Here is a 24545-nt window from a genome sequence, read left to right as displayed (position 1 = left end):
TGGCACTGAACTATTGCCATTTTAATTTCCCACAATGCTCTGAAACTTTGGGCAGATGGCGCGCGAGCACCCACTTATTAACTTAACCAAGGGATGGGGGAAGCTGCTGCACCCCTGGTATTTGGAGACCCCCAGCTGTTTCCACCAGCTTGGCCAGTGATTAGGGATTATGGTCAGAGATTATCTGGAGGGCCACAGGCTCCCACCACATCAGTCTCCCCTGTAATGTTTGTGGACTTCAATGGCTTCAATGTACAGCGACAGGAGAACTGTCCCTAACTCTATGGCATTTTTGCAAGCAATTGTTTTCCTTCGTCTGCCAGTCTAAAGCGGACATTCAATCAGCCTTCATTTAAAATTGCTGTTCGTCACCGGTATCGTGTCATGAACTTGCCCCTGCTATATACAATGACATTTTTTAAAATCCTTCATAAGTCTTTGCAGCTTATACTGCATGCTATAAACAACTTTGTCTATAGTTTTGCAGGACAAATAATAACTAGGACAGAAACCCAGACAGGAATCTCACATGTAGTCTGGTGGCAACATATGTCATTTTCTTTTCAAGCGAAAGGGCTCCCAAATCTCTCCTGATGACAATGCTGTGCTTCTCCAACAGTGGTAGTGCAGGGTCCTTAAAAACCATGTAGGGTGCCATAACTCTGGGCTTACTCCAGATTCACAAAAGGGCTACATTTCAGATTTATGGCACATGCATTCAGGGAACCTTTCCATCAAGAATAAGCCTCTCTTTTCAAGTCCTAGTACAAGGAGCTGTCCGTACTCAGGAGTGTAAAAGGCGAGACAAGTTTCTTCTTGGTTGGGGTGCTTCCAGGCACAGCAGAAGGCAGGCAGAGCGTGCTGGCTGCTTTTTTTCTGTTCTTCGTTCCCCAACTCAAAAAGGAAAGTTTAGGAGCCACCTTCTTGGTCTTATCTATTTTATCTTCTTCCATAGCCAAACAAATCAGAGAGTATGTTTTCTGCATTCCTGCAGAGTAAGTTGCACTTTTGTTATGCTAGGAGGGAAAGAGCATAAAAAATATTAATAATCAGTCATCCATGATGGGTCAACATTTGGAAGACAACAAAAGGGCAGGCAGCGTGTGAACCATTTGCTGAGACAGATTTTGCCATTCTTCAGCATTAATTATATTCCATGATGGACACAGGCCAATCTAGACCACTGAACTTTGCTTATTAGGTCTGGAAAGGCTCATAGGGGGAAGCATGTTTTGTAAGAAGGCAATTTGTCCAGGGCTGCCTGCTTTTGAAAAGGGCTATATGCTCAGCATTAAATTCCTGAAACATAAACTTAGACAGATCACTAGCAGTAACTTTGGAAAAATAAGAATTTAATACTAGTCTAGTTAGCATGGAGACTGCGGAGAAAAAGTGAAATCCTTTCCCTAGTTCCTAGATTTAGAAAACATCCAAAACCAACATGAAGTCTACAGAATAGAAAAACAACTTTAGAGGGAAACAATCATAGCTCCTCGCCCAGACAGAGTATATTCAGTGGGCATGGAATGCTGGCAGGTCTTTTTTTGTGGGGGAGGGAGGAGGAGAATGGAATGGAGTATCCTTAGAGAGGGAATGGCTGCCTAGTGCCTTCAACAAGAGCACTCCATGTGGCAACGCTTTGTTGTAGGTTCCCAGCTCATATTTGAGAGTTACCTCTTTACTTACCATGGACACTGGGTTATCTTGGCAGCTGATGACCTGGATCTCAATCTCTTGCCTGCTGACATTTCTCAATTTTTCCAAGACCTCACTCACTCCCAGCCATTTGCAATCCACGCCTTCAATGGAAACGACACAGTCTCCTTCTTTCAGACCTGCCAACTTTAGAATCATTGGGTACATCTTAGTATCAGCTGCGATTGGGCAGATAGCAACATGAGCCCGTCTGGACATCCTTTTTATTGCGTATATCTTTGATGCTTCATGCTCATGATGCTATCAGGACACAATCCTATTTTCAATTCTGTTTGCACATGCAAATCTTTTGGGGCTTCATTTCGTTACCAATTCTGTAATTTCCTGCTAAAATTCTGTGTCAAATATAACAAATTTTCTGGGGGTTTGGGGGTTTTTGTTTGGTCCTCCAGACAGCAATAATGTGGTAGCTTTGGAGAAGTATTGCTGAACTGCTGAAGCAGGTTAAGTCCACTACTAGTGTATCATTACCGCCTCAAAAAGATGTCGCAGAAGATACTAGCAGAAAAGCCCTTGTCCAGAGGGGCCCCAGGTCACATTCTCTGGAAATATTTCCTCCTCTTCCCATATATGGCAAACAGTATGTGAGTGGTCAGGTGCTGCCTAACCCAGAGAATGCTGCCTCTCACAGTGACAGACAAGCATAATTAAAGTCACAGGTATGCAATCCTATGTACATGTAAACTGGGAGGGAAGCCCCACTGAAGAGCGTAAACATGCACAGGACCACACTGCTAAATCTGCACAAAAGAGACTGACCCTACCCTCTCTTCTGGGAACAGGCATGGCTCAATGGAAGAGCACATGCTTGGTATGCAGAAGAACCTTAATTCAACCTCCAGCAACTCCAGCTAAAATAATTCAAAGCAGTGGAGCCAGGAAGGGCATGCCTCAGATGCTGGATCCGGGGCGGGAAACACGTGACCCTCAACATCATCTTACTCTCTGAGCACTGCAGGCCCACTCTTGCACCACCAATCAGAGTGGGTAACAGTGGGTTGACTCAATCTAAAAGCAGCTTCGTAAGACTGTAGAACGACTCAGGGATGCTATTTCTTCACATGGTTTCCTTTTTGAACACCTAGCCTTTTCTCTCCACCTGCTGCTCTTTCTCTTTCTTATCCCCTTCCAAGGCTGTGCCCCAACTTCACCTTGTCCATACCTGACATGGAATCTGCCCTCATTGGCCCACCCACTTCACAGGCCTGCTGTTGCGAGCAAGACCTCAAGGTACAGGAGAACAGGTTTTTAATTTTTTGCCTCAGGCCTTCCTACCCCTGCTGTATGGGGAAACCAAACAGCTGTGCAAGAGAGGGAAGGTTCAGCTTTTGCTAATATTTAACTCTGAAAATTTCGCTGAAATTAACGCGATACCCTCTACACCAAATGTGGAAGGTCCCAGGGTGCAGTGAAGCTTTCCCACAGAGCCCTGTAGAGCCAGTGGAAGGCTGCATAGGGAGAGTCCTACTTACTGATGCAGGGCAATCTGGATCCAGACAGTAAACATGCACTGGGGGGCCTCCTTTCAGGGTAAACCCCAGACCCTCAGCTTCATACTGGAAACGGACAGTGCGAGGAGCAGTCCACCTCTGCTTTGCTGAAAAGACCGTCAGCGGACCCTGAAAGAGGAAGAGAAGTACGGACCATTATCCTTGGTGGTCTGCAACTGTTAAGGTGAGCCATAGAAACTCTCCACCGCATGTGGGGGGCAATGGTGGCTGGTGCCCATTGAGACTGGTACGGCAGAAGGCAGGGAGCCCAACACTAGGTGGCGCCATAGCCAACTCATTCTAGTCTTGCCCCCAGCCTCATCCTTCCTGCTGAGTTCTATGAGGGCAACACTGAGACAAAGGAGGAGAAAAGCTGGCAGGCAGATGCAGGCAGATGCAGGCTGGCTGAAGGTACACTGAAGCTGCTGGGGCAGTGCTTCACTAGCCCCAGTGGAACAGAGTCCACTACACATGACCATCCTCCCTCTTTTTCTCTCCTCTTTCATATTACCTAGAAATGTCCTTGCATTTTTTATGACATTTATGCTGTCCTGAGCTCTTTTGGGAGGATGGGCAGGATATAAATTTAATAAATAAAACCTAAATAAAATTTTCTTAGGCCTGGTACAGATGTATGCCCATTTGATCAATTAGGTCCAATGTTACGCATTCTCCCAACTAGTTTGCTAAACCATAGTTAACATTAACAATAATGAATAAGCCATAGTTAAAGCTGTGAATGTACCAGTTCCTGGAAACTGCAAGCGGAGAGAGTGCTATTGCACTCAGATTCTTATTTCAGACTTTCCAAAGTTGGCCACTGTGAGAACCAAATGCTGGACCGGATGAGCCTTTGGCCAGATCCAGCAGGTTCTTTTATGTTCTTAAGAGGAAGGTGTACATAAGGCCAAGGGCAGCAGGAGAGGAGTGCTCAAGCCTGAGGGGTGTTCCTAATATCTTAACAATAGGTACCAGGAAATGCTCTGTCTGCATCAGACTGTCAGTGAGGATCCAAGAGAAAAAGCAAATTTTACTTTTTACCCCTCTTAATCCAAGTAGTTCATGGTGGTGTGTGTGTTTGTACACAAACATGCACGCACACGTAAACACAAATAGCTTAATTCACATTAACAACACACACAAATCTATAGTCCAGACTAAACAGACATGTACCTCAACCCACCTGACAGTCAACAGATCCCGACTAGGTCTGGCTAAGCTGGTATAACCCTGTCTTGGGATGAGGATCTGAACAGAAAGCTAATTCTGTATTCAGATCACAGAAGTACAGTCTCCGCTGCTAGTTGCAAGGGTTTAATGTATGCAATCTGAAAAGCTTCCCTTAATGAGCTCTATTAACTGCAGACTCATAGTGAATTTCCCTTTAACAAGAAAATGAATTTGCATCCATTAGAAGCAAAATTACAGAGGGGCACCCGAGCAAACAGGAACAGGCAAGGTTGCTTCATACATACCAGCCTCTCAAAGAAGTCTTTGACTTTGACCTTGGAGAACAGAGGAGCAACCGCTTCTATTTTATGGTCTGTCTTAGCTATAACAAAATCAAACAAAACTTAGTATTATTATTCCCCCCCCCCCACACACACACTTTTGGCAAGGAGTGCAGAGCAGCACACATCACTTTCCCACCCAGCCCCCATTTTATCTTCACAACAACCCTCTGAGGTTGCTAATGCTGGGACAGGGAATATCTCCACCCAGAGAGCACCTCCGTATGAACTCCTGTGACAGAGGTAGAGAATCGGTGGCCCCCCAGATGTTGTTGGGCTCCAACTCCTGTCGGTCCCAGCCAGGGTGGCCAGCAACCCCAAGGCCAGAAGTTCCCAGCCCTGCTCTGTGAAATATGAGGTCTTCTGACAAGGCCCCGATTAAGCCTCCACCTTGTCAGGAAGACAGAGCAGCTTCTACAAGAAGCAAGGCTATCTGGGAGCTTGGGAGCTCCCTTCCACAGAAGGCCTGTTTCGCCCCCTTCCTCACGACGTTGAGGCATTTATTTATTATTTACAGTATTAGAGGTCACCCAATAACAAAGCCGTTTATAATGAAGCTGAAAACAATGGGTTTTCCTATCATATTGTTGGGAATTATCCTTTTCTTTTAGTATTCTTTTTGGCTCCTGGTTGTTTTCAAAACAAGCTTGGCTTTCTTTTGATCAGTTTTTTTGAAGTGAGATTGTGATAAAGTTTTTCTAAACCACCCTGGTGCCATTTATTTGAAGAGTGGTATAATAAGTAAACTAACAAAATTAGTATGCCAAGACCTTCCCCCTCCCCCCGCCTAGTGGGTCCTGGGCCGACACAAGATTTGGACGAGGCCTTTCTCAGCCAGCAGTTCAAGAGTAAAGCTCCCACTTGAAGATGCTGCTGATGCTTATTTAAATCCTGCCTTTTTTCCCTGAAAGGGATTCAAGGCGGCTTTCAGATAAAATAGAAACAGTATATGGAAGGGATTCGATTCTGGGGCACCCCAGACTATAAAGGACTTACGGAGGATATCTGGAGCCTGCAGCAAACTCGAAAAGTCATCTTCCTGCTCCTGCTGTGAATATTTGAGGAGGGACCGCTTGTGGGCAACTGACAGGATTTCCTGGAGCACCTCAATATTCCGGAGCTTTTTGCACAAGCCACAAACCCTCAAGGCTTCTTCATGATGAACAATGGCTCTCTGCAGGTGAGCTTTTGCTGGGGAAAGCAAATATACAGGACCATAACACAAGGGTTAGCTCCTAAAATATTCTCCCCGCTCCCCGCCACTTCATGTTCCATAAATGTCAGTGTAGATTGGCCCCATCACAACCAGAAGCCTAGCTGTTGTGGTCAAACAGCCAACTCTCACAATCCTTAGCAAAACAGAACAAGCTTTGCAGAAGACATTTCAGAGACCGGCATGCAATCGTAAGGATTGTTTCAGCGAGGGCAGGAACATGGGATCTTCTGAAATTTAAAGGCCTGACTTGCTGGCCACAGCAATGCAGGTACACACACACACATGCCTGGATTCACTCTTGCCAGCTGTATGGAAGAGCAAAACCCCGCATTTGAGGTGATATGGGAGCCATGTGCATATAGTGCTTGAGAGCTTAGCCATCTCAGATGCTCCTGTCACAGGAGCATTTGCAACAGAGGAGCCCTTTTTAAATCATTACTTCCTACGGAAATAGGTTACCTGCTATCTTCAGGCAAGGGTAAGGCAGGACACATGGCATCCTTTCACTATCACACCTGAAAACATCTAACATCTACTGCTCTTTCTTCGGCCTCCAGATATATGGTTATGAATGCTGTCCAAGTTTTTATTTATTTAATTTTTGCATCTACACCCCACCTTTCCTTCAAAAGGTTAGAAATCAATTAATTTCCAGTCAAATTCTTCTTTGTGTTCCTAGGTGGGTAACGCTGCCCCTGGGGCATCTCAGTGCTTGGGGAAATGGGGGACACAGGTAACGATCCCTTTTGTGACTCACAAGTGGACATGAGGATCTGGCTAGCTGTGAGTGGCATAATCAGCTTCCTCCTCTGTCCCTCCACACCTTCAGTCATCAACCTCCCCACCGAAGGCAGCTGAGCCATGTGGACAAGTCTTACTGAGAACGGGTGGGGTGGCTGTATCAAATTGCCCCAGTTTGGGGAGGCATGAGAAGGTGGCTGGAGCAAAGATCAGAATCTGCCTGCACGTCTGGCTGTTCAATCCATGATTTTTGGTTCTAAACCAGGGTTAGTGAAAGCCCTGGTTTGAGGCAATGTCTGGACTGAGCCAAGATAAGGGAGCTTGCCCTCACCAAGTTGTTTCCGCTGAACTCGGTCCCGCAAAACAGCCAGGGGGGTCAGTCCTTCCGGCATGTGGTCATACAGCTGGGAAAAAGCCTTTTCCTGTTGGTCTTCGTCATCATTCTGGCGCACTAGAATGGTGTAAACAAATGCACATGAAAGAGAGGATAAATACAGGTTTACTTTCATTTCCGTCTGGTGGAGATGCCTCAAGGTCTGCTAAGTGAAGGTGTGGCCTGAAAACATGAACAACAATCTCTAAAACCTGTTTAAGTGGACTACTCTTTACATTATTTCGGATTCTTCATAGGCTGGTTTTGCTGACAGATGCCTGAATGTCATGGCATGCTCACCAAGGCTACTTTACTCAGAATGTTAAAAAAAAGCACACCTTCCGTCTCCAAACCTGTTTGCAAACATTAGCTAATTGCAGAATAACAAGGAAATAGAGGGCAGGGGAACTTGAGCTCTACCAAAGTGCAATTTTATTGTTTTGTTTAGTTTAAGATTTACTGCCATATGTAGCAGATTTTTAGATCAAGTATGGAGAATGTCCCCAGCCAGAGGGCCACATTTCCCCTTGTCCAAAGGTCCAGGGGCCACATACCAGGTGGGGTATGGCGAGGATCAAACACACAAAGTTTACAGAGCACCATTTTTGAAATTAGACAGAGGAGAAGAAATGGCAGAGTACAAAAGGATAATTTCTCTGGCATAAGGTGCATATTAAGATACACAAATAATATACTCTTCTTAAGCTGGACCATTAGGGTATCTTTTTACCCACCCTAAATAAATTGGTAGGTGGTACCACTGAATCATCACCAGCCAAGCTTAGCAACTGGCAGGTTTTTTAGTGATGTAATTTGCATACATGATATAATAATAGTTGTCTCCTTCTCAAGTCTGCATGTGCTGGCTAAGTAATTCCTCCCATTTCTTTCATCAGGCTGTCCAAGACTGCATTAAGCAAGCATCTGGTTGGCCACCATGAGAATAAGATGCTGGACTTGATGGACCATTGGCCTGATCCAACAGGCTAGTGTTATGCTCTTAAGTTATGCTCTTAAGGAAATCAATTTTCCAGATGGAGAATGCCAAGGTTATTTAAAGGCTGTGCCCATGGGTTTTTTTTTTTTTGGGGGGGGGTGTTTTTTCTGGACAAGGGTGATATGATCCTCAGACTCCATCCCTACCACACACACACATACATGCATGCGGTTTGGATGACTTAAAAAGAGGCTTTTATTTTGCTTATCAAAATATCCGATATTTCACCCATGGGAAAAAAGGGACATTATTGCATTCAAATGCCTGCTGTAACGAAGTATAAGCACCTGTAACTAATTTTATTTTATTCATTTATTCGTACATAAATACATGAAATTATTTCTCATCCAAATGCATAAGCATCATTCAGGTTAGCTTCCAGCAGTTAAAAACGCAATCATAATAGCAAACGGATTCTTACTACAAAATGCAAGAGAAAGAGGCCTAGCATGCTGTGCTTCAAAGCTACTGATTCCCTCGCGAGGCAAAAGCCTAGTGGAACAAAAAGGACTTTCACTAGCCAGCAGAAGATCATCAAATAAGCCTTGTGGGACAAGGTGTGCCACAATAATGGCACAGTCGCTGAGAAGCCCCCGCCCTCTCTGTCTCTCTCCCCTTCCCAACAACCATGTCTCTGCCTTTGGTGGGAGACAAAGTAGAGCTTCCTCCTTGATCAGAGAAACCATATTTTATGCAGTGTGTATTAAAAAGACTAGTCTTCCCCACCCTGGTGACCTCCTGGTGCTTTTGACTACAACTCCCATCAGCCCCAGCCAGCATGGCCAGGGGTTATGTCAACTGTAGTCCAAAAGATCTGGAGGGCATCAGGCATGGGAATGTTGGCTTAAGAGTGTCCAAGACGTCTGCTGGGCTACCTCATGAGAACATAAGAGCCTGCTAGATCAAGACAATGGCCCATCTAGCGCAACATCCTGTTCCCACAGTGGCTGAACAGTTGTCTGTGGGAAACCAGCAAGCAGGATTCGAGCAGAAAAGTAACACTCTCTTCTCCTGTGGTTTTCAACAACTGGTATTCAGAAGCATTGCTGCCACCAACTGTGGAGGCCAAGAACAGACATCATGGCTAGCAGCCATCAATAGCCTCCTCCTCCTCAATTAATTTGTCTAATCCTCTTTTAGAGCTATCCAAGTTGGTGGCCATCATTGCCTCCTGTGGGAGCAAGTTCCATAGTTTAACATACACAAGTCTAACACCAGTTCCTCCCATGTTTCTTGGCTTGCGCCATTTGCTGAAACAAAGCACTCTGGGTAGGTAAAGAAGCGAATGAATACAAAACCTGACTTACATTGGTGGTCACTCAAAATCGTTGCAACAAAATAATGTGCCAACGCTCTGAAATGGTCCGATTTGACTTGAGCCAGTTTTGACCAGGAATAAGGGATGTTCTCCTTGACTGGTGCTTGACTCATTGCTGTGTTAACAAGCATGTATGTTTCTCCAACCTGAAAACAAAAGCACAAAGTCCAACTCTGAGACATTTTCCTTGTCATTAAAAGCTCAGTCATCTGTGGGTAATGCCAACCATTTGTGGATAGTCAATAGGGTGTGCACACCTAGGAGGATTTGTAGGCTGGAAAGGTTGAAATTAGGAAGCATTCAAAACAAAAACTGTGGACCATTGGTGTTTTCTCCACATGCACTCACCACGTGAGTGTGGAAGTTGAATGGCTGAAGCAAGAAGAGTGACTTTAAATGAAACAGGAAAAGCAACAGTCTAAGGCCTCCTCACTGGATGAAATCTGCCGTGGACCCTGATAAGCGCAAGCAGAGTTCCACTCAAGCTTTCTTGCCTTTTTCTTCCTGATGAGGTTTGGGAGACCCGCAAGAGCAATGTGTGATGTTGTGTGCATGTACAGCAGCAGAAAGGAAATCCACAGGAATTGGTTAGTGCACCCCACCCCCTGGCCTAAGCAGAAATCCCTTCAGCTACTGCAGGAGCATCTCTGGATGTTGCCTGTTGAGACCAGGGAGGTCCCACCCAGCAATGCCTTAAGAGCCAGGATGGCTTGGGAGTAACAGCCACTGTGGTACTATACAATCCACTATTCTTTCTCTAGAGGGACATGGGTGGTGCTGTGGGTTAAACCACAGAGCCTAGGACTTGCCGATCAGAAGGTCGGTGGTTCGAATCCCCGCGACGGGGTGAGCTCTTGTTGCTCGGTCCCTGCTCCTGCCAACCTAGCAGTTCGAAAGCACGTCAAAGTGCAAGTAGATAAATAAGTACCACTCCGGTGGGAAGGTAAACGCCATTTCCGTGCGCTGCTCTGGTTCGCCAGAAGCGGCTTAGTCATGCTGGCCACATGACCCAGAAGCTGTATGCAGGCTCCCTCGGCCAATAAAGTGAGATGAGCGCCGCAACCCCAGAGTCGGTCACAACTGGACCTAATGGTCAGGGGTCCCTTTACCTTTTACCTTTATTCTTTCTCTGAGTCAAAATTTTGCCTCTTGTCCTGCCTTCTTAAAACACCAGGTTTTGCACAGGAAGCTGCTTCATACCAGGTCCATCTGCCATGACTAATAACACCTCCTCAGGGTCTCTGGCAGAGGTCTTGCCCATTGCCTGATCTTTTAACTTGTGCGGGTGGGGAGGGGAGAACCCCAGGCCTGAGTGGAGTTGAAATGTGGCCCTCTGGGGCACTTTATCCAGCCTCTGGGGTTCTCCTTTGGCCACGCCCCCTTCACCAGCCCTGCTCTGTACCTTCCTAAAGTGCATTTTCTTGGCTGGAATGCATCCTGCAACTACAACAACGCCTTTTGTTTGCCTTAGATGAAGAATGGACGTGTGTGTCTCTCTGTGTGTAGAAACCTCTGACTTTTGCAAAGCCTGTAATGTAGACAACCATACAAAGGGAAAAGTCACACCCCTTGTTCCACCCACTTTGGCCTCTGGCCCCAACCACCACTGACATGTGGCCCTCAGAATGTTCTCCATGAGAAAATAAGGCACTGAACTAGAGGACAGAGCCAGATACTTCTCCATGCAAAGCATGTGCTCTGTTACTGAACCTTGAACCCACACTGTCCACATTCTCTCATTACCAGCCAGGGAGTTTAACCCTTTTTTTTTTAAAGGAAACAGTAGAAACTTATTTGTTTTCTAATGAATGTAAAATTTCACATTCTTAGTGTAATCTGGATTTTCTTGACTATGAAAGGGCACTGTCTGAGTCCTTTATACTGTGGAATATACTGTGTAGAAACTGTACCTTTAAAGCACATAAGCACCTTCCATCCCTTCAGACAATTCTGGGCACTGTAGTTTGCCTCTCACAGAGTTACAATTCTCCCAGCAACCCTTCACAAACTACAGTGCCCAGAATTCTTTGTGGGAAAGAAAGTGCTTTGAATGTGTTGCAATAATCTACCTGCTATAATGGGGGGTAGCATAATTGGTAGGCAAATCTTTCAGTTGCCTTAATGAGAAGAACTGTTGGCAGATGGCTAATTTAATCAACGTGCACTTGTTTCTGAAGAGCTAGATTAAAATCTGGATTTAGGTCCTGCTTGCAACCATGCCACTGGAACTTAGCATTTGCAAGCCAAAGTCTGCAGAGGCAGCTTTAAGTCATGTGCTCCATGACCTTCGTTGGCCGCTGCAAACTGAGGTACTTTATTTGCTCACCAGGTTATGCAGTTTGGTCATCAAAGCCAATTTCTCTCAGGCGCAATTCATGCACTCCCTGGCAACCTTCCTCTGCCTGTTTCGAATTCTGAGCAGGAGCCTTCTTTTTCTGAGAATCCCAAGGTAGGCAGGGTGAGATTCCCAGCTGGAATGTGCATGCCCAACTCCCCCCACCCCCTGCTCTTTTAAAAGTTTGGCTGGCAGTAGAACAATTGTTTGCAAGTCAATTCCAGCAGTGGGAGATGGAAGGCAGGACCCATTCCATCAGCGCTGATGGACCCCATCAGACTCCTCCTGTCCTTGAACTGTCCCCGTTCCAATTCCATTTCATTATAAGAAATACTATAAAACTTTTGAAAATTGTGCCTGAGCTTGCCTTTTCCTCTTCCCTCCCCATTTCCTCTTTCTTCTTCACATCTTTTTTACATTGCAAGCCTGTGGGGAAGAACTGCCTTGTTTTTAATTGACTGCATGTAAGTTGCGGACGTGGGTGGCGCCGTGGGTAGGACTTGCCGATCAGAAGGTCGGCGGTTCGAATCCCTGCGATGGGGTGAGCTCCCCTTGCTCGGTCCCAGGTCCTGCCAACCTAGCAGTTCAAAAGCATGTCAAAGTGCAAGTAGATAAGTAGGTACCGCACTGGCGGGAAGGTAAACGGTGTTTCCGTGCACTGCTCTGGCCACATGACCCGGAAGCTGTATGCCGGCTCCCTCGGCCAATAAAGCGAGATGAGCGCCGCAACCCCAGAGTCGGCCACAACTGGAACTAACGGTCAGGGGTCCCTTTACCTTTACCTTTATGTAAGTTGCTCTGAGAGCAACTTTCCAGGAGAGTGGCTGTCTGCTTTGCATGCAGGAGGCTCCGGTTTGGTTCCAGGGAGATCCAGATAGGGGACATTCCCAGCCCTATCTGTGTGAGGTTCTATGTGCGTTTCTGTGTTTCCATTTTTTTAAAAAAAGTATTCCATTCAAACTGACATAAGATTATATGAAAGTTCTACAGTTACGATTCTATGATGGCTAGTTCAGACATGCCATAATCAAATAATAAAAACATGCCTATATGAACAGGACCTTCACCTTGTCACCTACCTTGGCCACTTCCTGGGCCATTTTCACAAGTGTGAAAAATTCATTTTGTATTCCAGGAAGGCAAATCTGCTCAAAGTCACATTCCTGAGCCTGAGCCAACATCATCTTGACCAGCACACTCAGCATGGCAGGGCTCATGTCGTAACTTGGAGTGTGAGTAAAAGTCTCTTTTAGGTAATTTAAAACTCCTGAAATGGGGAGGGGAGGGAACAAAAAAATGTTAGTAGTGATATGATGTTTATAAGATATCTTGATTACTGGCTAACAAAATACCAAGTTTAAATTAAAGCTGTAACAACAGCTACTTCGGCTCTGTGTGTGGCGGACACACTAAAGTATTCAGGTGTGGGGAACCTTTGGCCCTCCAGCTGTTGCTGAACTTCAACTCCCAGAGGCCCCAGCAAGCATGGCCAATGGCCAGGGGTGATGGGAGGTGTAGTTCAGCAACATCTGGAGGGCCAAAAGTTTCCCACACCTGCATTAAATATCCAAGCATTCAGTATGCATTATCTGAAGCAGGCCAGACTTTTATCTCCAACACAGGTATCTGACAAGTGGGTGGGGCTGCTTTTGCCCTTGCAGTTTTGAAATTAAACTGCATGGGCACAAGGCCCAGAGCAGCACGTGGGTGTCCTGTGGCTCACTGGCACTGACCTGGAGCCCTGAGTGGCTCTTGGAAGCCCTGGCAATCTACTGATTACTCAAAGGTTCAGGAAAGGGCAACAAAATGATCAAAAGGGTGGAGAGACTCCCTTATGAGGAAAGGTTACAGCATTTGGGGCTTTTTAGTTTAGAGAAAAGGCGAGATAAGAGGTGACGATAGGAGTTTATAAAATTATGCACGGAGTGAAGAAAGTGGATAGAGAAAAAGTTTTCTCCCTCTCTCATGACACTAGAACTTGTGGACATCCCATGAAGCTGACAGGACAGATAAAAGAAAGGACTTATTCACGCAGAGCACAGTTCAATTAAGGAACTTGCTCCCAGAGGAGCTGGTGATGGCCACTGAAGTGTAGGTCGGTTCCCACAAGGCAAGACACAGTGACGAAAGCAAGACCCTTTATTGAACTAACAGAACGGGACAACAAGGGCAAAGCAACTGCTTGCATACATTTCTGAAGCCCTGGGCCACTCCCAATGTTGATTGGCTGTCTAAACTTCCAATCTGCGAATCATGACTAAGAGTTTAAGGGCCAATGGCAGAGGTCCAAATCCTGAAATGTTCTGTGGTTGGATATCATGTATCGAATCAGAAGACAGGAGCTCAGAATCCTTAGCCCAGACTCAAGCTCAGGCAAACACAGACCACCAATGAATACATAACAGCCACCAACTTTGATGGCTTTAAATTTATTATTATTATTATTATTATTATTATTATTATTATTATTATTATTATTATTATTTTATTGAATTTATATACCGCCCTATACCTGGGGGTCTCAGGGCAGTTTAAAGATGCTTAGCCAAATTCAATGGCTACTAGCCATGATGGCTATGCTCCAACTCTAGGGATGGAGGCAGCAATGCTTCGGAATCCCAGTTGCCGGAAGCCACAGGAAAGGACGCGGCTCTTGGGCTCTTGCAAGCTTCCCATTGGGGCCAATGTGAGAACAGGATATTGGATTAGAAGGGCCATTGGCTTGATCCAGCAGGCAATTCTTATGTTCTTAGAGCACCACACATAGTTCTATGCACACCTCCTTTTGGCCCAACTCACTCTTTACTTGCTCCACCCCTAGCATCATATATGACATCAGTTGGGCAGGTGGGTGAGTCTTGGCCAAAACTGCCTCAAAGGCTAAATGCGGAGGCCTGGTGGACCTAATTAGGCTCATGGGCTGGAGATTCCCCAACACAGAGTTAAACTGTGTGCACACTATATGTTTAAAACACCTTCTTTTCCTCAAATAATTATGGGCACTGTAGTTTGGTACAGGTTTCTGTAACTGTGAGAGCCCAGAATTATTTAAAGGGAAAAGATGCTTTGAATGTGCTTTTAAGGTACGGTATGCACACAGCCAAAAGAGTGCAGGACTACTACCAAGGAGACCCAGGTTCCAATCTTATTCTGCCACGCAGCTTGCTGTGTGATTTTGGGCCACTCTCACTCTGGCCAACCTCACAGGGTTGTTGTGAGGATAAAAGAGTGGCAGTGAAGAGGAACACCGCAAGTGCTACCTGAGTTCCTTGGAGGAAATGTGGGATAAAAACAATTGACAGCAACACTGAAATGGCATGGCAGTTAGGAGAGGGACGAAAAAGAGCAGAGACGTCTGAGGAGGAAGAGAAATCCCTTAGTAACTGAGCCAGGGCACTCCCTCGAGCAGAGTCTGGAGCCGAGCCAGAGCTCTGCCATAGCAGCAAGCAAGCCAAAATGAAGTTAGACGACAAACTATCCTTTTGGAAAATTAAAACAAACATTTACTGTAGTATAAGCACTAAAGTAATACTTGCATGCTGGTGCTGAAATCTAATCTCAAAAATGCACCTTACCCAACCAGTTTGTCAAGTTTCAGAAGCAAGTTTTTAATTGCCCAATATGACAGAGAATGGAGCATTGCATTATTTGGTTCTGTGAATTCCCCCATCCCCCACTCAAGGGGGTTACTGACATTATGGCGGAGCTTTTGCTAGTTTTAAATTTCCTGCTTCCATTGTCATATGAAAAGCAGCCTTGGGTGGGGCAATCTTTTATTAAAAGCTCCATTTCTAATACGTTTTGCCTTAAAAGCGGTTGAAAAATTCTGGGAGCAAAGGTTCTTTTCAACTTCTCACAGAAAAAGATGTCAGCTTTAGATAAAAAATTGCCAGACCCTCAATTTCTTAACAGATCCACAGACAAAAGTCCACAGCAGCTTGTCTTGGTTTAGTTCATCCTTACATCATAAGTACTTCAGCCGTGACCTTTTTTTTTTTTTTTTTTTTTTGGTCTCTTAAGTACATATATGTATGCACAGGGTTGTGTTTATAGACCAAAGCCATAGCAACAATCTTCCCTCTGTCCACAAAGAACTATGTGTACAGTTATGAATGATAACGCATTGTGCACAATGCTATGTGGTCACGCCCCACAGGTACAATGAAAAGCATTTTGCTGTAAAGGCAAACTGAAGCACATCTTTGAAGCAGACAGATTTAGGCTGGGTGCCCATCTCAGAATAATCTCAGCTGGGCCTGTGTGTAGTTTTGATTGTGTTCAAGGGTGGGGGAGGCAGAATCCTGCTCCAGCGGAGAAAAACAGATTCTGTGCAGAGTACAAATTATGCAAATTAGACAAACACAAGTGGGACCGGCAACAAAATGTTGCACTGTGTAGCTTGCAGCTGCTGTTCAGAAATTAAGCCATTCCAATTCATTCCATTCCAAACAGCCAGCATTCCATGACCACAGATAACACTTAGTCCTTGTTGGGCTGTACTTAGAGGTGTTGGTCACTCCCTCCCCAAAAAACCCCCACAACTTTTTTGGACTTCTGAAAATCTTGGCTTTCTCCCAAGTCTTCTGATTATTTCCCTCTTGTGCACACATGGTACAATTTTGGAAAATTGTCCTGCCAGGCTTGGGAGGAAGGGCTATCAACCCCTTTGGGTCTTTTTTCTTCCACCATGTGAACCCAAACAGTACAGACGTCTAAGCTGGATGCTTAAACTTAGACCGTGTGGCTTTAGCAAGCCATCTTTGTATTTCTATGCAAGTAATAAAGAAAGTCTTATCATTTTGCAAGATAAACTGCCTGTCTTTTCTTGCTGCTGTATATAAAAGCACATGAATCTGACCTTTGAATAATTTGTAAGTAAACCATTTTTAACTCACCAAATGTATGGTCTCTTTCTATGCTAAGAGAAGTGGGTAACTTTGGAAGCAACTTAGAAGGGAATATTTTAAAGGTCTAACAGCCTATATTTCTACACTTCTTTTGCTGTGATTTTAAAATCTCTGCTGGGACTCTCTCACCAAAGAGTACTTGTCCCAAACCTGGATCTGGGCATCCAGGGAATACTCCTTGTATTTCTCCATATTCTATTTTTCCCTTTGACTAAACCAAATTAAAACCAGCAAAAGTAAACCTTAGGGCACAGAAAATGCCCTCAGTCTCCTGTGACCACTACTGCAAGGAAATACAAACCAAGGTATGTGCTGGGACCCGTGAAACGACTCACCCATCAGAGATTGGTGGGCACAATACAGGAAGCCATTGCACTTAGGGTGGGGATAATTTAAAGTGTGGATCATTGGAGACACAGGAAGCTGTCTTACACCAAATCAGACCCTTGGTCTCTCCAGCTAAGTACTACAGTGACTGGCAGTAGCTCCCTATGGTTTTAGCCAGGAGACTTTCCTAGCCCTACCTGAAGATGATGCCAGGGACTGAACCTAGGACCTTCTGCATGCAAAACAAGGGCTCTGCCACCAAGCCACAGACAGCCCTTCCTTTGGAGTATAAGCTGCAATAAATTATATACCAGCCAGTGCAATGCCTACCTTAGGGAAGGAGAGGAGAAAGACTTATGAGACTTAGAAAGCTGTTAATAATGGACCACAGTCTAAGGCCTTGAAACTACAGCTCATTAATTGTTAACCATAATATTCACTTTGGGGTGCATCCAAAGTTAGAAAGGAAACCCACGAAAATGGCTGAGTATAACTAACTAACACTGTCACTTCAATTCAATGGGTCTACTCCTGAATAAAACTTAAGCTGCATGTACACCACACGTTTAAAGCGTGCGCACACACGCGCACACAGACAAAATACTGGGAATTGTCGTTTACCCCTCACAGAGCTATATTCCTAGGGTTTGGGGGCAGGGGTTATCAATATATGCTGTGTATGTAGCTTAAATCGGATACAACCCTTAGTCTCAACTAAATGAGTTACTTGGGCAGTTTCATATTTAATGGGACTAAACTCGAAAAGTGAATCTTTTCATTATTACTGTTTTAAGCGTGTGCCCCCTCATGCTAAAAACCTGTTTAATCCTGGGTTTCTTTAGAGGGCAAATACGTTGAAATTAAATGAAGGCTGTGCACACACTATATCTTGTAAGGTACATTTGAAGCACATTCTTTCCCTCAAAGAATTCTGGGCACTGTCATTGGTTAAGGACCGCTGAGAATTGTAGCTCTGGGAGGATGAACTACAGTGCTTAGAAATCTCTATGGGAAAGAACACGCTTTGGATGTGCCTGAAAGGTACAGTGTGTACACATAGGCTCATGTAAAACTTGTACGGCTCTATGCATGCAAAAGAGAAGCAACTGGATCAAGCAACTATTCAAAGGTGTTTGGAGAACAAACATACAACTCTTCCCGACCTGCTGCTTTCTGAAAGGCTTCAATGGCCTTTTGAAGCCCAGCCTGCGTCTGCTGATGGCACCTTGTGCCAATCTGGGTGTAGAGGGCTCCGATGTTGAACAGAATACTAGCTTTTTCCAGCAACAGGTTCTTCTGGCAGACGGGAACACCAGTGAAAGAGTCATACCTTCAGCAAAAACAGAAACAAAACCTAATATGTATGTAATTAAGAAGGGTAGTGTGGTGGTGGTGGTGAGGGGATTAGGACAAAGAATAGACATTTTTAAGACCCACTCCCAACCCTCTTAGCTACAGTTAAGCATCTGACAAGCTTTACATTTGCACCAGCTCACTGATGGGCTCCTCTTTACTTTGACTAAGAGTCAACAATGCTCATAATCCAGGGCACGTAACACACATTAATTGCTGAGCTTTGTCAACTAGAAAGCACATTTCTTCTTGCTCTCTTAAAAGCAGCACACCCCTTCCTTGCACGCTCGACTGAATCGCTAAGAGCTTTTTTGGCCAAATGGGAGGCTTTGCATTTTGCCTCCAGAAACACAGGGCTGCAATCCGCCAGGTCAAATTTCAAACCCACTATGCAAAGCTGTGCTCCCAATGCATTAGAACCAACACTAACAACATTCTAAATGGAACTTACCAGGTAAATAAAATCCCCAGGTGTCTGCTTGGCGAAAAAAATCTATTCTCTACAAAGCCGAGCTGAACAAAATAGCTCATCAACATTTCAACTCCCGATTCATCTCTGCTGGGCGTACGGCAGGCCTTAGAATACAAAACATACATTCACCATGGTATGTCATCGACATGTGCCATGTAAATGGATTTTACATCATCACATTAGTACAGAGTTCTGAACACATTTTCATAGGCCGCAGCTCACTTTGTCATGCCCAAAGTGGCTTCTTAAATGACTGGGAGTACACTTACAAAAGTGAGGTCAAAGTGAAGGCAAATGAAAACAAAACATGGCTACACTGTTAGGCAGTGTACAAATTAACACAAGATCCAGCCAGTGGGGGGTATCCAAATTCCAATTATTCACTAGTAATAAACTAATGGATAGCAAGCAAACACCTAAAATATGGCAATTACTTTTTTTGGAGTGAGCTCCTTTCTCCCGGCATCTAGAGAACCATAGAGGTGGAAGGGACCCCAAGGATCATCTGGTCCAGCCCCTGCAATGCAGGAATTACAGCTACTATGTCCATACTTTATACAGGTACATGGTTTTTTGGGGGAGGGTCTAGTTCAAGTTCCTATGTGGCCAGTGTTTCTTTGGGGAGATGCCTAGGGCCAGTCTTGCATCTAAATCGGGTTTTTTAAAGTTCTCATCTACAGTTTTGTTTTTTGGTTTGTTTGTTTTTAAAAAACCACACCTAAAATCCAGGTCCATTTTCTAAATAGACTTAACTTACTTGTCTTAAGTCCATAAGATCAGCAATTTCATTTTCATATTCAGAACCTTCTTCACTGTAGTGTTCCAGAATAAAGTCCTAGAAATGATAAAGGAGACATGGTACAGTTAAAATCCTGAATTTCTTCACCATGGCTGCGCAAGTATTTTAAAAAACTTTGGCAATGCTATCAATAAGTAATGAAGAGCTCACCTGATCATGTAGCCCTGAACTGACATGTGCATTTGCCAAAAAGGAACTAACCTTAAGCAAGTAGAGTCCTTGACTCTGCATGAAGCCTAAATCCTCACCTAATTTTTAGAAAAGCTCCAAGGCTTGAGGGCTGGTTTATAACACTGAAGCTTGGCCATTGAATGAGATTTGTTTAGCATCTCTTAGTAAAGACAACCTTCATCCCCACAGCACATTCTAAGAGACAAAACACCCAGAGAAGCTCATGTCACACACACACACACACACACACTGAAAATTGAAATTGCTGCTTAAAGGCTATGACCACCACTATGCAAAAGATGAGCCAGTTTCCAATTTTGTATTTGTCAACAACAATTAGAAGTATGTGAAGTATGCGACGAGACAGTATGCACACCTGGGGTGGAGGAAGTGGACCGAGAATTTCTCTCTCTCTTCTGTCACACTAGAATTTTGAGTCATCCAGCAAAATCAACAGCATAAAATTAATTAGCAGAACTGAAAGCCACAAGGCATGATGATGTCTGCTAGCTTTGCCTGAACACAGGAATGATCAAACTGAATGGAACGAGGGGGCACATACAAATCCGGTTCCCCTCTCCAGTATAGAACCTTCACATTTAAAAGCAGTCTACCCTTGAACAGCAGTTGCTGAGGAGCAACATCAGGACTGTGTTTTGACCTTGATGACCTGCTTGTTGGCTTTCCAGATGCATGTGGCTGGTCACTGTAAGGAAAAGGATGGGTGGCCCTTTTTCTGATCTAGAAAGGCTCTTCTTACACTCTTGGGTATTCTAGAAATTGCTTCACCACTTTGCTCCTCTGAGATTAAAAGGCTGACTATTCACAACTGGCCAGGTTAAAAGGGAGCAAACTCAACTTCAAACTTTAGAAATGTTTGCTGGGAAGATCAGCCTGTTGCCTAATTTCGACATTTCTTTGCCCTCTGGCAAAGACAGGGTTTCCTGCACACACATCTGTTTCATAATCCCATTCAGGGCACAAGAATACTATTGAGAATGGACTATGCATTTTAAAATGAAAGGGGGCAGGGGATAAATTAGCAGAATAAACCTAGATGTGCACAGCATTGTGGGAGGGTGGGTTCATTTGGAGGGAGAGAGAATGGCCATGGAGAGGGGCGGAGAGCCTGATTTCATTCATGGTGTAAATATTTGCCCAGCTCCCTAGTGCCCCAGACAGAATCTTGATAAATCTTTCTCTGTCCTTCTCTGTCTCTCTTTCGTTTCAAAAGGGGGGTTGTTTATGTGATTCATTTACTGCACAGAAGCAGCAACAGCACTTGAAACAAAGTCTATTAAAAGTCACAACTGCCAGCCTGAGCCAAAGCCTGTTCTCCATTCAGATTTCTGTGAAGATTTATTTGGTGTTTTACTCGTACCAAGAAGATTTAAAACCAGAGCTCTTCAGTCTTGTGTGCGACTGGCTCATAAGAAGGCATGTGGGAATTACTTTGGGCAGACAGGGAATTTTTATACCACCAATTCAGTGGAAGCAAGGCAATACACACACATAAAAGCAGATCAGGAGATCAGTCTAGGAAAGAGAACCATAAAACCTCACAACGATCTTGCAGTAAAGCCAGTAAAACCTGTCTACCACTTGCTAAAAACTAAAGGCCAACAAACCAGCCTTGGTCAACTCAGAACTCTGGGGCCCCTATCTAGGTTATTACACTGCAGGGCTACCAATGGCCTCCAACATGTTACACTCACTGCCTTCACCCCAACCTCATAGTGGCTGCATTTAGATTTCAGCATCTGCAGTCCCTTCATTCCTACCTTTGCATGATCCTGGCAAACAGGCTTCTGCCAAGAAGTCTTCCATTAAATGTCACCCAAACCAACAAGTTAAGGGCCTTGAAACAAGTCAGGATATTAAGGCTACTATAAACCATAGCTTAGCACCCTGGCTCATCCCAAAGCTGTTAACTACAATTTTGGACACAATGGGTTGTAACCAATGAAGTTCTACTTAAAGTAAACCCACTGGGCACTAGCACAATGAGAGTCCTCCCCCTGTGTGTGCCTTCCACCATCCTCCGATCTGCTCCAGAGAGTTGTGGGAAGCCCCAGAACAGATTTACAGAGGACATACAGGGGGAAGAGAGGGGTAGATTGCTCCATTGTGCATGGAGAAGTCCTTTCACTAATGGAACAATCTGCTTAATGCTACATTGATAGCAACCCATTGCAATTAATGGACCCAAGTTAGTATTGTGCAAATAACATTGGATATTACCCAGTGGCAAACTATAGTTCATGGATGACGTCTAGGTTTGTCAGATCGTGCAATGGAACTGATTGTGCAGCCAAAAGGGTTTTCTATAGTTCAGCTTAATGAAGCAAAATAGGATTGTCTGAATATGACCATTGACCCAAGTCGTGTTCCTCATGCTGCTTTCATTTACTCTGCAACAGCCAGTCTTGAGCTGTTTTAAAAACCAAGGAAGGGGTTTGTTCTTTCACGTAAATATATCTTCAAATAGCATAAGTGCCTACAATCTGTTATCAGCTGTGTAAAATGACCCTCCCCAGTCTGGGGACTGGCAGGCTGTGCATTATGTAGTATATTAATGCTCATGCATGTGGACTTGCACATTTCTGCAGGAGAGAAAATCCAGCATTAACAGTAACATTTGATAAGGGTAGGAAAGGCCCCTATGGGCAAAACATCTCTCCATATTCCTAAAGAAATGGCTCTTCGCTAGTGCCTCCACCGCAATCTCTGGACACAGTGGTACTAGCACAGTAGAAAAACCACAAAGAAGTGTGCAATTTTAATGTTATGACAGCATGAATAAGACATTATTGTTTTTCTCAAAAGACAAGGTAATGCCTGGCCCATATTTGTAATCTGCTCTTGGAATTTAAAACATGCAACTTTTTTTTAAAAAAAATTATCTTAACCATAAGAGCTAGAAATAATCTAGGTGGAAGTGATAAATTTACAAGATTTTTCTTAACAATGAAACCCTGAGATTCACTGTCAAATCAAGGTTTTTATTGTGAACCTAAACCAACTTTTGTGACTTGTAAATCTCTCTTGAAGCATTTCCCTGGGGAGCAAATTAAGTCATAATGAGAATTTGAATCTGTCTTATCACCCCAACATCTGCAGTGTATACTTTTTCCTGCCGGTGTAAAATATTGCTACTAAAAGTTGCTTAGTAGAAACGCTACCTTCAAAGGAACTGCGAAGTCAACCTCTTTGGTCTCTTTCAAGCCAAGTGGTATCAGAGGAATGCTAAAAGCCTCCCTGTGTTAAAAAAAAAAGAAGAAGATTAAGATCAAACTTCCCCTCCCCCAACTTTTCAAAAACCGTGAATTGATGTAGGAAAGTGGTTGTTCTGTGAACCTCTATAAAGTACCCATAAGTGTAGACTAGCTTGTTTGACACCTACACCCCAATAGGCTCAATTGCATCATTTAAAAAGCAAGCAAACCAAAAAGTGGTTTGCAAACTCTTCCTTCACCCTCGCAACAAACAGCTTCAGTGGGCAGTGATCCTTTCCATTTCAAAGAAGAGGAAGTGGAGAGGAAAGTTGAAGTGACTTGCCCAAGGCCATGCAATGAGTTAAACATAGGCAGACATTCATTGGTAGACCTCTCTTAAGGTTGACCTCCTGGTTCAGGGGTCGCCTACCATTTATGAGCCTGAGGCCACACTTACAAAATGGGGATACTGCTGTGGGCACCACATGTGACAGGAATTTTATGGTCTTAGATATATGGTAATGTTCATAAGTGTACCAACCAAACACATACATAGATCAGCACAGGAAGGCCAACCTGGAACCATTTTGATTCCTAAACTGAGCAAATGTTTTCTCTGCAAGGTCAAACTGGAAAAGCCTCCCCATTGTCTTTTCCTTCACAAATCCTGTCTTAAGGGTATGCCTGTGTTTGAATAGGGTGTGAGCCTGTGACATGGCTCAAGAACTAAGTACAGTGGTGCCCCGCAAGACGAATGCCTCGCAAGATGAAAAACTCGCTAGACGAAAGAGTTTTCCGTCTTTTGAGGTGCTTCGCAAGACGGATTTCCCTATGGGCTTGCTTCGCAAGAGGTCTTGCAAGTTCTTGCGAGTTTTTTTCCTTTTTTCCCCTTTTTCTAAGCCGCTAAGCCGCTAATAGCCGCTAAGCTGCTAAGCCACTAGACAAAAAAACCGCAAGACGAAGAGATTCGCTGAACGAATTAATTTCGTCTTGCGAGGCACCACTGTATTTATCACTACAAAAGAATGGCCAGGCTCCCCAGGCAATCCAATCAAGTAACCTGCCAGACAGGAGATAAACAACAACAGGAGAAAAACAATATTAACATTTCTGTTTTATACCACCTTTTCTGTGATGTAGGTGTGATGTATCTAAGGGGTGGTCTTAGGTTACACCCCTTCTGTGATGTATGTATGATGTTTCTGGGGGTGGTCTTGATCTACAGGGTGGCAATTTCAAAAGTCTTTATAAGGCCTTGCACACCATTTTTCTGGGTCCCTCCTCTCTCCTGCAGGTGAGGGGAGCACCCTGTTGCAACAGATCAATAAAGGCCAAGCCTACAGGCTGCTGTTTTGCTCCAAGTAATCCTGGTTGGTGTCTTTGTTTTTGTCCAAGGGAGCCCTCGGATTTTTCCGTTAACACACCCACTCCATGCCACCAAGCACACAAGCCACTCAGCCTATTCTAATGGTGAACAGAACACTTCTTTCAAAGCCTAGTTTCAGCAAGGAAAGGGGACCCGGCAGGCACCAAGTAAGGCCTCTATGGACACCCATGGGTGCATGTGTGTCACCAGTTCTGTTGTTGTCACCAACTCAGCCCCT

At 44.5% G+C, this 24545-nt stretch overlaps 1 protein-coding gene across 1 annotated transcript in view; it reads right to left on the bottom strand.

The window, feature by feature from the left end:
* Positions 1-657: 657 nt before the first annotated feature.
* RHPN2 (rhophilin Rho GTPase binding protein 2) overlaps positions 658-24545 on the bottom strand; it is a 41035-nt gene continuing 17147 nt past the window's right edge. The window contains exons 4-15 of the mRNA XM_081870989.1: positions 22909-22984; positions 19514-19591; positions 18736-18860; positions 18095-18261; positions 12777-12964; positions 9352-9508; positions 7006-7125; positions 5714-5908; positions 4682-4758; positions 3189-3335; positions 1687-1842; positions 658-1016 (exon numbers count right to left, since the gene is read on the bottom strand). Coding sequence (XP_081727115.1) covers positions 762-1016; positions 1687-1842; positions 3189-3335; positions 4682-4758; positions 5714-5908; positions 7006-7125; positions 9352-9508; positions 12777-12964; positions 18095-18261; positions 18736-18860; positions 19514-19591; positions 22909-22984 — 1741 coding nt within the window. The 3' untranslated portion in view covers positions 658-761. The remainder of the gene's footprint in view (positions 1017-1686; positions 1843-3188; positions 3336-4681; positions 4759-5713; positions 5909-7005; positions 7126-9351; positions 9509-12776; positions 12965-18094; positions 18262-18735; positions 18861-19513; positions 19592-22908; positions 22985-24545) is intronic.

Source organism: Podarcis erhardii (assembly GCF_964252035.2).
Source record: "Podarcis erhardii genome assembly, chromosome: 7".
Lineage (NCBI taxonomy): Eukaryota > Metazoa > Chordata > Lepidosauria > Squamata > Lacertidae > Podarcis > Podarcis erhardii.
The sequence above is the reverse complement of the archived record's forward strand: the minus strand, read 5'-3'. Positions and strand labels throughout refer to the sequence as shown.